A 12,823-nucleotide genomic window follows, 5' to 3' on the forward strand; every position below is an offset into this window, starting at 1 on the left:
TATTATTATGCTTGTATTCCATCCAAGATGTCTTCTAACATATTTCGAAAGTTCTGAGTATCTGTAAGCTGTGATGGGAATCGCCACTGTCTGTTAGGGCCTTTGTCTAGCTCTGTCGCCACCTCTACCCAGCTCACCCCGTGATCGGATAATATGATTGGCTCTAATTCCGCGTTTATGACCTTCGGGAATAATGGGGCAGACATGAGAACATAATCTATCCTAGATAAAGAGCCATGGGCGGCTGAGAGGCACGTGTATTCTCTTTCAATCGGGTGGCATGCTCTCCACACATCTATGAGATGCAATTGGGTCAAGAGATATGTCAATCCATATTTTGGATTAGATCGCCTAGTAGAGGTCTGTATATTTCTATCTAGAGTAGGAGATGCCGTGAGATTAAAGTCTCCTGCCAATATCAAGTTTTGGTGTGTGAAGGGAAGTAATTTAGTAGCCAAGTTAATATAGAATTGGCTTTGATTAGAGTTTGGTGCGTATATATTCGCTAGGACATATCGGGTTCCATGTAAGGTTACATCTGCTATACAGTACCTTCCTTCTATATCGATTTGGGATGAGTGGGTCATATTAGGAATATTATTTCTAATCAATGTGGCCACCCCTCTTGCTTTGGAGTTATATGGGGCAGACAGCAATACTGTCCATCCCCTCGTGTTTAATTTAAGCATTTCTGCAGGGACCAAATGCGCTTCCTGTATAAATACCACATCTAAGGCTAATCTGGATAGATACAAAAGTATTTTTTTGCGTTTAGCCGGTGAATGAAAGCCCCCAACATTAAATGTGCCAAATTTTAGAGAGATCATTTATCTACCAAAAGAGATGATACCTTACAGGTCCTGGAGGTCAAAGCGTCATCCGTGAGATCCAACATGCTAGGTGTTCTATACTCAAGAGAACTGAAAAAACAGTTTGACGTTAGACAGGTTCTGAGACATGAAGGGAAAAACATGAAGGAAAGGAGGGGGACATACAGACAAACAACAACAACAAAAAAAAAACAGCCATTTCTGACTACAATAACATTTCTAAATAGTACTTTCCGGTTATTAACAAGTGTGGCAAGATCAGGCATAGGGCCCTAGATCCGAACCAGCGGCTTCGGGGTCCCCCCAGCCTTGCCAAACAAAGAAACAATAACACCAATACGGTGTTGGATCAGATATCATCAACCTTTAACGCTCTAAATTAGGTAGTATCAATCTTATAACATATAATTTTCCTAAACCCGCTTAATCTTAAGGATTAGAATCTCAGAAATCTCGGTTAATTGGACTAAGGCAGAATGTCCAGTAGGATAACTGAGTCCATCTTCATTTATAAGCCCAAGTTCTTAAGTATTTTGATCCTGGGGAGGGGAGGAGGGGGAAGTTGTCTCGGTGTCTTCTTCTATTATGAAATCCTCTGCATCTCTAACAGTGGAAAAATCTTTGAAGGACGAACCGGAGAAGAGACGGAGACGAGCAGGATATAGCAAAGCAAATTTACGGTTGCCTCTTGCTAGGCGGGAGCACAAAGGGGCAAATTCTTTTCTAGCTCTGGCTACTTCTGCCGAATAGTCTTGGAAGATAAAAAGTTTTGTATCATTCCATGTCAAGTCACGCTTTCGGCGTGAGGCTGACCATAGTGTTTCCTTGTGAATATAATTTAAGCAGCGAAGAATCACAGGGCGAGGACGGGCATCTGTTGAGGATCTTTGTGGTCCGATTCTGTGGGCTCTCTCTATTATCATCCCAGAACATTCGTCGGCCACCTCCAAGAGTTCCGGGAGAGTGGTTTGAATAAACGTGAACAGGGCAGGACCTTTCAGGGTTTCAGGGAGACCTACTATACGTAGGTTGTTCCTGCGTGAACGATTTTCGAGATCGTCTAGTTTTGCTTGCATTTGGTGCTGTGTTTTTTGCATGGCAATGGAGCTATCTTTCAGTTCTGTGACATCTTGAAATACTCCTCCCACCACCTGTTCCGTGCCAGTAAGTCTCTTAGAGATCTGTTTATATTGGGATTTAAGGTCCTGCACCGCCTGTGAGACTTTGTTAGCGTGTGCCTCCATAATGGGGCCAATAGTGTCCTGAATGGCCTTAACCATATCAGAATAGGTTATAGGGCCTTCATGTGCACGTTGAGACTGGGATGCTGTGTTCTCAGCCGGGGGAAAGAGGGCTGCCGTGTCTGGGGGAGGTGTCGGGGCATCAGGGGATTCCTCTGAATCAGAGGGATTGTCACTTACTTCGTGAGATGTAAGCTTCAAGGGTTCTGCTGTTTCTGCCTCTTTCCTTCCTCTTCCTATCGGCTGCTGCTGTTTCGATTGTGGCATGGCTGCAGGGGTAGGCGCCATCTTGTCTCTAGCGTTTCTGCTAGATGAACGGTGTCTGGGGGTGTCAGCCATGGTGTTCAGCTCCTTTGTTCTGTCCATGATGCCAGGGAGTAAAGAGGGGAGAGCCAGGAGTGATTAAGTTGAATGAGTGCAGGGTCTCAGAAATTCCAGGTATCAGCGGGGACCGTGCGTGTCTCTCACCGGGCACGTGTCTGTGCGGAGATCTCCGCAATAGCTGCTGCTGCTGTGTCAGTCGTCCGGGGGCTCCAGCTGTGAGGGGGAGTGGCAACGTATCGTTTCACTGAGTCGGGAGAGTGCCTGCGGTGCCGGCCAGCCGTCTCAGCAAGCGTCTGCGAGGTATGTATGTGCCTCGCCGCCGGTCACGTGGTCGCGCCCGGAGCTCAGCAATGGCGGGTGCCGGGTTCAGCTGTTCGGGGCCCGTAGCTTTGGGAGGAAGCCGCCCGGAGTCTCTGTGGTGGGTGAGGGATGTAGCTGCAGTCACCTCCTGCTGTTGTAGCGGGTTTTTGGGAGGTTAGAGCCGGTTGTGGTGGAATAAGGCTGGGGAGCGTCCGGAGCTCTAGGCTTGAGCTGCTTGCTCCTCCAGCTCCGGAACCGGAAATCTGCCATCATTTATCTTAAAGTTTTGAAAAACTGCAAATAGTAATTGGCAATTATGAACCGCACACAAAACATCAAGGTTCACCATTCAAGAGGCAGCGAATTCATCCCTAGTGGATGGCATGAAATACCACCTGTCGGCACAGGTCGTCTCGAAAAAACCTGGAACTCACGTCTACCTTTTGATTGTTGACCTTGGCATTGTCAACCTAATGCTTGTGTCGACCTTCCAACCCTGTTGACCGTAGCCATGTTGACCTAATGACCATATACCAGGTGGAAATCTTTATTAGCAAAAGATCTAACAGTCACAGCAATGGCATTTATACACAAGTCCCTATTTCCATGCAGCGCATAAAGTTCCGGCGAGCAGGGATATAAAGCGGCGCTGCACTTCAGATGAAGCACTTTTATGAGCAAAAACTTGTCCCTCGTCCAAAAAAGAAAGAGAGAGAGAGAGAGAGAGAGAGAGAGAGAGCTCCGCAGGATGCCAACAAAACACAATGAGATTATACCCAAGAATGTACCAGCGCATAGTGATTACTTACTAATGCACGACCTGCTGTCCGCGTGGAGCCGGAATCCCGCCTTGCACTCACAGCGATATGACCCCGGAGTGTTGACGCACTGTTGCTGACAGCCTCCGTTATGTACTTGGCATTCGTCAACATCTAGAAGAGATGGCAGAATAGTTAGGTTTCAGTGCGGATATATGTTGCTGTGCGCTTACTGGACATTACAGCCTAATAACCATTTCTGACTGTTATTGTTTATAAAAAATAAAATAAAAAAAAACAATAAAAATTATTAAAATAAAAAATAAAATCTTCACAGCTATTGGTCCAATGTGCAGACAGCAGCAGCCAAACGCTGGTAATATCCTCACTAAATAAGAGACACACAGGGGCAACAAAATCACAAATTATCATTGTCTTTGGATTTGACATACACTATATATATATATATATATATATATATATATATATATATATATATATATATATATATATATATATATATATATATATATGTCTGCTGTGAGCTTCAGACCAGATAGCATGCCTGGAATCAAACATTGATGTGATAGCTATGTGTATTGCAGCCATTTTCAGCGATAGTGGTAGGACCTGCAGAACAGTGGGGTCCCGTGAAGGGGGCTGCAGGCTTAAATGCATTGATCAATTCATGAACCAAATCTCCACTATTTATTATCAGTTAATTTAGTGTGTGCAGAGCCCCTACAACACGGGTGTCAAACACAAGGCCCGCGGGCCAAATCCGGCCCGACAGACCTCGTCATGTGGCCCGCGCAGCCGCCGCCAGCCTTCACCTTTTATTCTCTTTTTTGAGATCTTTTTTGAGAGTTTTTTTTTTGCACTGCCGGCGGCCATGTTCCTGTGGTCTTTTAAGATGTCTACGGCCACAGGAACATGGCCGCCGGCCTCCGGTCTACGTGGAGGAGGGCCCGGCAGCCTGTTCCCTCTTAACAAGGCAGTGGCAGACGCTGGGTGGGGACGTCATGACGATGACGACTCCCACCCACGCATCTGCAGAGAGGAAGGAAGGCAGGCCGAGTCGGGGGGCCGCAGCAGGACAGGCCGCGGCGCAGAGAGTGGAATTGAAATTACTGGAGCCGCAGCAGCAGTAAAGGAGCCTGAGGGATAAAATACAGTAAGTTACATAAAAAGACAATATATCTGGTGGTGGTGTAATGGCATTACTTTTATATTATACAGGGGGAGCAGCCTGTGGTGTCATTATTATTGTACAGGGGGAGCAGCTTGTGGTGTCATGGCATTATGCCATGACACCACAGGCTGCTCCCCCTGTATAATAATAATAATAATAATAATAATAATAATAATAATAATAATAATAATAATAATGCCATGACACCACAGGCTGCTCCCCCTGTATAATATAAAAGTAATGCCATGACACCACAGGCTGCTCCCTCTGTATAATAATAATGCAATGACACCACAGGCTGCTCCCCCTGTATAATAATTTGTGTCATGGCATTACTATTGTTATATTATACAGCGGGAGCAGCCTGTGCTGTCATTGCATTATTATTATACAGCGGGAGCAGCCTGTGGTGTCATTGCATTATTATTATACAGCGGGAGCAGCCTGTGGTGTCAATGCATTATTATTATACAGCGGCCCTTTGAGGGTGACCAAACTGCTGATGCGGCCCCCGATGAATTTGAGTTTGACACCCCTGCCCTACAATGTCTGTTTAAACAATGTGGTCACAAGCCATAGATAGGGCACCCCAAAACTAGGAAAGGTGAGTGCCGATGTTAAGTGTATATATATAGAGAGAGAGAGAGAGAGAGAGAGAGAGAGAGACATACATACACATATATATATACTTAGTATAGGGAGAATTCTGTTGTACATTTGAGTCCTTCAGAGTGCCTCTCCCTCCGGTTTCCGGACATCCCTGTTGCATATGAGATACTGTTTCGGGTATCTCCGAGTAGGCACCTGTGCAACTACTATTGTATATTGGAGTGCTGGGTCAATTGGACTTGGCAGGGCAATGCACAAAGGCCCCTACACTCCCATTCACAAGAGTCAATAAAATATTCCAGTCCTGCGCCATCACTCTGCTTCCTTACAATGAATAGCGCTCTGTTTGGTGGATAGCTCCAGCCATCCACCAATTAGCCGAGAGGCACTCTGATTGGCCCAGCCTGCCCCTGCTTGAAGGACTAGAATCGTGCAGCCCAGTTAACAAGGCCCTGGCGGAGGCAGCGTTTTCTTTCACAGCACGTCTGCTAATGCCTATAGCCTGACGGACAGCAGTGCATCCCAAATGCACATGAAGGGAGCATATGGGTTAGGTTGGGGGGGCAGGGACAAGGGAAGTATACTTACCGGACCGCTGTCAGGAATGCCAACATCAGTATTCTGACAGCGGCATCACCGCCGTCTGTCCGCTTTTGAGGACATAGATAAGCAGAAATGAGATTGGGAGCAGATTTTACCATTATTCCAACCACTTCACTTCATATATAACAAGATCTCGTCCACAGTCTGCTGGGGTCACATACTTGCAGCCCAACTTACTGCAGTTTGGCTATAGAGCATCTGCTGTGTTACATCCCATTGTCATGGTGACATCGGGGAAACGTACAGCGTTTACATTCCTTGCTGAGAGTCTGCTCAGAGCTCTCCCTAATATCCCATCTTGTACTCATTTTCCATGCCAATTTTAGATAATATCTGCATTGCTCCTGGAATGTTCTCAGGGTGACAGGAAGAACCTTTTAGATAAGCAGCAGCCGTTTGCAGGCGTTCTCCATGTCTCTGAGTGGGGACTATGTAAAAACCGGACCAAACTCCGGACCACCGGACAGGACATCAAAATCTGCAGTCCGGAGCTTGAAGGGGGGTGTCCTGTTTGGGGGGTGTCTTGTCCGGTGGGGTCCCTATGATAGCTATCACCAGGGTCATGGGGGAGGGGAGATTAACAGCCTCCCGGTGTGGTCCGGACCGTCCGGTTTTTGCTACATGCCCGGACCATACAGGGAGGCTTTATTCTACCCCCCCCCCCCCTCCTCTACCTGGTGAGAGGTGTCACAGGCAGTTCCCCGGACAGGACACCCCCCGGACCGGACGCTACAAGCTCCAAAATTCAGAGTTTTATGTCTGGTCCGGAAGTCCGGGGGTTTTGTCCTGGTCCGGGTTTTACCCATACCCCTCTGAGTGTGGTGTGTACACAGTCAAAGGGGTAGTCCGACCGGGTATGGGTGAAAACCGGACCAGGACAAAACCCCCGGACCGGACAACAAACTCTGCATTTTGGGGCTTGTAGCCTCCGGTCCGGGGGGTGTCCTGTCCGGGGGGGGGCTGCCTGTGACACCTGTCACCAGGTAGAGAAGGAGGGGGAGAATAAAGCCTCCCTGCATGGTCCGGGCAAGTAGCAAAAACCGGCCGGTCCAGACGACACGGGGAGGCTGTAATCTCCCCTCCCCCATGTCCCTGGTGATAGCTATAACAGGGACACCCCCCCCCCCCCCCCCCGGACAAGTCACCCCCGGACCCTACAAGCTCCGGACTGCAGATTTTGATATCATGTCCGGCGGTCCGGAGTTTAGTCCGGGTCCGGTTTTTACATAGTCCCTAGTCGACCTGCGGCTCTCCAGTCAACATTGATCATACCAGCTTTCATCATGTAGACAGTGATGAAATGCCGACATATTAGAATGTCAAATATAGCCTCTCGTGGCCCAGCAGCATCTTTTCGGACTGGTCAGTAAAGTGACTTTCACTTCTGGGTCAGAACCTCCGAATTCCTATACCGAATTCTCCCTCTAGGGCTTAGCCTTAACCTCCCCTCCTCCCTGCAGTCTAACTATAAACTCCCCTCCTCCCTGCAGCCTAACCCTAACCTCTTCTCCTCCCTGCAGCCTAACCCTAACCTCCCCTCCTCCCTGCAGCCTAACCTTAACCTCCCCTCCTCCCTGCAGTCTAACCCAAACTCCCCTCCTTCCTGCAGCCAAACCCTAACCCCCCCTCCTCCCTGCAGCCTAACCCTAACCTCCCCTCCTCCCTGCAGCCTAACCCCAACCTCCCCTCCTCCCTGCACCTAACCCTAACCTTCCCTCCTCCCTGCAGCCTAACCCTAACCTTCCCTCCTCCCTGCAGCCTAACCCTAACCTCCCCTCCTACCTGCAGCCTAACCCTAACCTCCCCTCCTCCCTGCAGCCTAACTCTAACCTCCCCTCCACCCTGCAGCTTAACCCTAACCTCCCCTCCTCCCTGCAGCCTAGCCCTAACCTCCCCTCCTCCCTGCAGCCTAACCCTAACCTCTCCTCCTCCCTGCACCCTAACCTCCCCTTCACCCTGCAGCCTAACCCTAACATCCCCTCCTCCCTGCAGCCTAACCTCCCCTCCTCCCTGAAGCCTAACCTCCCCTCCTCCCTGAAGCCTAACCCTAACCTCCCTGCAGTCTAACCTTAACCTCCCCTCCTCCCTGCAGTCTAACCTTAACCTCCCCTCCTCCCTGCAGTCTAACCCTAACCTCCCCTCCTCCCTGCAGCCTAACCCTAACCTCCCCTCCTCCCTGCAGCCTAACCTTAACCTCCCCTCCTCCCTGCAGTCTGCCCCCAACCTTCCCTCCTTCCTGCAGCCTAACCCCAACCTCCCTGCAGCCTAACCCTAACCTCCCCTCCACCCTGCAGCCTAACCCTAACCTCCCCTCCTCCCTGCAGCCTAACCCTAACCTCCCCTCCTCCCTGCAGCTTAACCCTAACCTCCCCTCCTCCCTGCAGCCTAGCCCTAACCTCCCCTCCTCCCTGCAGCCTAGCCCTAACCTCCCCTCCTCCCTGCAGCCTAACCCTAGCCTCCCATCCTCCCTGCAGCCTAACCCTAACATCTCCTCCTCCCTGCAGCTTAACCCTAACCTCCCCTCCTCCCTGCAGCCTAGCCCTAACCTCCCCTCCTCCCTGCAGCCTAACCCTAACCTCTCCTCCTCCCTGCACCCTAACCTCCCCTTCACCCTGCAGCCTAACCCTAACATCCCCTCCTCCCTGCAGCCTAACCTCCCCTCCTCCCTGAAGCCTAACCTCCCCTCCTCCCTGAAGCCTAACCCTAACCTCCCTGCAGTCTAACCTTAACCTTCCCTCCTCCCTGCAGTCTAACCTTAACCTCCCCTCCTCCCTGCAGTCTAACCCTAACCCTAACCTCCCCTCCTCCCTGCAGCCTAACCTTAACCTCCCCTCCTCCCTGCAGTCTGCCCCCAACCTCCCCTCCTTCCTGCAGCCTAACCCCAACCTCCCTGCAGCCTAACCCTAACCTCCCCTCCACCCTGCAGCCTAACCCTAACCTCCCCTCCTCCCTGCAGCCTAACCCTAACCTCCCCTCCTCCCTGCAGCTTAACCCTAACCTCCCCTCCTCCCTACAGCCTAGCCCTAACCTCCCCTCCTCCCTGCAGCCTAGCCCTAACCTCCCCTCCTCCCTGCAGCCTATCCCTAACCTCCCCTCCTCCCTGCAGCCTATCCCTAACCTCCCCTCCTCCCTGCAGCCTAACGCTAACCTCCCCTCCTCCCTGCAGCCTAACGCTAACCTCCCCTCCTCCCTGCAGCCTAAGCCTAACCCCCCCTCCTCCCTGCAGTTTAACCCTAACATCTCCTCTTCCCTGCAGCCTAACCCTACCCTCCCCTCCTCCCTGCAGCCTAACCCTAACCTCCCCTCCACCCTGCAGCCTATCGCTAACTTCCCCTCCACCCTGCAGCCTAGTCCTAACCTCCCAACCTCCCTGCAGTCTAACCCTAACCTCCCCTCCTCCCTGCAGCCTAACCCTAACATCTCCTCCTCCCTGAAGCCTAACCCTAATCTCCCATCCTCCCTGCAGTCTAACCCTAAACTCCCCTCCTCCCTGCAGCCTAAGCCTAACCTCACCCCCTTCTCTGAAGCCTAACCCTAACCTCATTCCCCTTCTCTGAAGCCTAGCCCTCCCATCATAGCCTAACTCTAAACCCTCCCCTTTATTCCTAACCTTAACTCCCCCCAAAGCCTAGTGCTCCCTCTAGTGCCTAATTCTAACCTTCCCTACACCCTAGACTAACCCTAACCACCTCTCCCCCAGTCCCACCCCCCAACACAGCCTAACACTTTCTCTAGTGCCTAACCCTAAACTCCCCTCCACTCGCAGCCTAAACCTCCCTCTAGTGCCTAACCTTAAATCCCCCTCGCTGCCTCACCCAAACCATCCCTCTGCAGCCTAATCCACCCTCTATTGCCTAACCTTAACCTGCCCCCCCCCCCTTTCCCCAGATTATCATAACCTCCCCTCTGCAGCCTACCTATTGTCAACATTCTGACAAAGTTGGCATTTCAGACTGACATCCTGAGACCTTTCACTGCATCATGTGATGTCAACATTTACTATGTGGATTGTGAAGATATCATTATAACTGTTAAAGTTAACACCAGAAATCAGGGTGAACACTAGCTGACAATGTGACCAGCTCGCTATTTCATCTGTGTCAATATGACAAATATCGCCATGCAGTTTGTTGACATTTGCACCATGTGGCCCTTACGAAGGTCAGTATGGTCATTGATGACCTATTACAATGAAGATCATAAAGAGGGTGAATACTGAATAATAGAATGATCACTGAACTGCAGACTAGAGCACATAGAACGTAACACAAGCCAAGAGCCATTCACTTCTTAATGAGTCCATTTGAATTGAAATGAGCAGATTTGGCAAACTAGTACAAATATCATTTGGTATAATTGGAAATAGAAAAGATTTAATTTGGCTTATTAAACTACATAGAGCATACATTGTAAATCATAGCAGCCAATCAGGCATTACTATGATCGGTGTAGCACATAAAAGCAGAAGTCTGATTGGCTGGTATTCTAATTTTCCTATATGCACAGTGCTACATAAGTCAGAGCATTTTGTTTGCTTGCATCCGGGAGAGGAGTTGTAAAGAGAATGAAGTGTTGCACATGAAGATAGGAAGAGGATGTAGGAAGAGAGTGCAGTGTTGTACAGGAAGATGGGAAGAGGAGGTAGGAAGAGAGTGCAGTGTTTTACAGGAATATGGGAAGAGGCGGTAGGAATAGGGTTAAGGGTTGCATAGGAAGTTGGGAAGAGGAGGTAGAATGAGTGAAGTGTTGCATAGGGAGATAGGAAGAAGAGGTAGAAAGAGAGTGAAGTGTTGCATAGGAAGATGAGAATAGATGGAAGGAAGAGTGTAAAGTGTTACATAGGAAGATGGGAAGAAGAGGTAGAAGGGAGAGTGAGGTTTTGTATAGGGAGATAGGAAGATGAAGTAGGAAGAAAGAAGTGTTGCGTAGGAAGAGGATGCAGGCATAGAGTGAAGTGTTGTATAGGAAGTTGGGAAGAGGAGAAAGGAAGACAGTGAAGGGTTGCATAGGAAGACTAGAATGACATTCGGAACCAATTATTATTATTTTTTTTAAACTCACGTAGACCGTTTGAGTGTTGACCTAGCCATTGTCGATCTAATGTTTGTGTCAACCTTACAACCTTGTTGACCTTAGCCATGTGTCAACCTAAGCCACATTGACCTTCTGTGGTTGACTTAATATGGGTCGACCCAATCATCCATACCCCCCTTACTCGGGTTCGTCCCCGGTACAGCCCTGTTTGCTACCTGAATTCTCAGGTCACTGGACCAGTTATTTGTGTGGGACCCTTTTCCAATGAGCCGTGAGCCATGTTATTGCGGCAGTGGAATGGGTATTATTGTCCTAAAATAAGCAAATTATTCATTTAAACTATTTTTATTTACTTTGAACCAGAACTAATGATACTAAATGTCAAGCATTTATTAACAGGTCTGATGACGATACCGGCTTCTTTCAACACCAGCGCCATTTGCATTCCAATAAGTTATGCCGCACTTTTATGGCCATTTCTCTTTAATGTTCAGTCTCTGCTTTGGTGCGTCTAGCAAAGACTTTCTGTATTTCAGCACTGATATACAGACCAGACATGTGCTAGAAGCACCACAACATGTTCTAGAATGAACACCATCTTCTCTGTTTAATACACTTAATGCAAATTAATTGCATTGGAACCCATGAAGTGGCCAACAGCAGCACATTTGCAACAGCAATTAAAACACCAGTTGGCTATTCTCAAGGAAAACCTGGTCCTCCCGGATAACTATTCTGCTGCAGAACCTCCTTTAGTGCAACTACTGCTGCTAATACGATCCGCAGACAGATATTTTCCTGGGAATGGGGGCAATTCATTTTTCTTGCAACGAACAACCAATATTATTTGACACAAAGGTCGCACAATGTTCTTGCAGTTTTAATCCTTGGAATTTCAATTATGCAAATTCCCTCAAGAATTTAGCCTTCATGTCACCCTCCTGAAGCTGCCGCATTGGCTCCGTCCATTCAGGGATTTACAATGCAATCAGAATGAAGAGTTTGGCATTCCATGTCCGTAGCCCAAGACATTAATAGCTATCTCAACGTGTGCTACGGATTTGCCAACAAAATAATGGCCCTCATTCATTGACTGCCATAAGAAGAGGCTTGAGTGCCCATCTGTGCCATTGGAGCTATCAGTTATTAACATTTTAGACATAAAAAAATTATTGTATATTCCTTTTTGTCGCTGCGTTTTATGTGATTGTTTATACGGTTTGTATACCTTTTTTATTCATATTTTTAATGTGAATACAATAATTTGGATGTCCGAAAATGTAGCCCATGCGGTCCCTCAGTAGTTTGTATGAGTGTTTGTATTATCTCTGCCGTCTGTAGGTTCTGCAGCTCGCAGAGATGGCTTATTTATTATAACAATCGGCTGTTCACACAAAGCCTCCGGGGGTGGAGCTCGAAAATATTTAGACATCAAAGACAAAAAATAAGATTCTTTAATTAGAAAGGAATTTTGTTTTGTTTGGGTTTTTTTTGGGGGGGGGGGGGGGGGGGTGAGGGAACAAAAAAAAAACATCTGTTGTTTCAGTAAACATTTGTAACATGTTTGGAAAGGTTTAAATTGCTGAAATCTGTTTAGGTTATCAGCCAGTTGATTAAGAATGTGTGTGTGTGTGTGTGTGTGTGTGTGTTTAAGTAGCACACACGACATTCTTAGAAATTAAACAGGATCCCAATGAGGCTTTACCCAGTAATATTGGATAAGGATTACACAATGTACCATACTTGACTACTCTCCCCACAATGCTTTGGAGGACTCAGGGCCTTATTCCAGTTCACTCTGACAAATTCCTTTTTAGATATACAAAACCATGTGCACTGCAGGGAAAGCAGATGTAAAATGTGCAGAGAGAATTACATGTGGGTACCCGCAACCCCCACAGAAGAGCAAAGACCATCATCAAAATCATTGAT

The 12,823-nt window shown here is 48.2% G+C and overlaps 1 protein-coding gene across 3 annotated transcripts in view; it reads right to left on the reverse strand.

Moving 5' to 3' along the window:
- MEGF6 (multiple EGF like domains 6) overlaps positions 1 to 12,823 on the reverse strand; it is a 372,940-nt gene that overhangs the window by 95,034 nt on the left and 265,083 nt on the right. For all 3 annotated transcript variants that reach the window (XM_083162934.1, XM_083162933.1, XM_083162935.1), the window contains one exon: positions 3,505 to 3,627. In XM_083162934.1, coding sequence (XP_083019060.1) covers positions 3,505 to 3,627 — 123 coding nt within the window. The remainder of the gene's footprint in view (positions 1 to 3,504; positions 3,628 to 12,823) is intronic.

The sequence above is a fragment of the Crinia signifera genome, chromosome 19, assembly GCF_055691185.1.
Source record: "Crinia signifera chromosome 19, ASM5569118v1, whole genome shotgun sequence".
Lineage (NCBI taxonomy): Eukaryota > Metazoa > Chordata > Amphibia > Anura > Myobatrachidae > Crinia > Crinia signifera.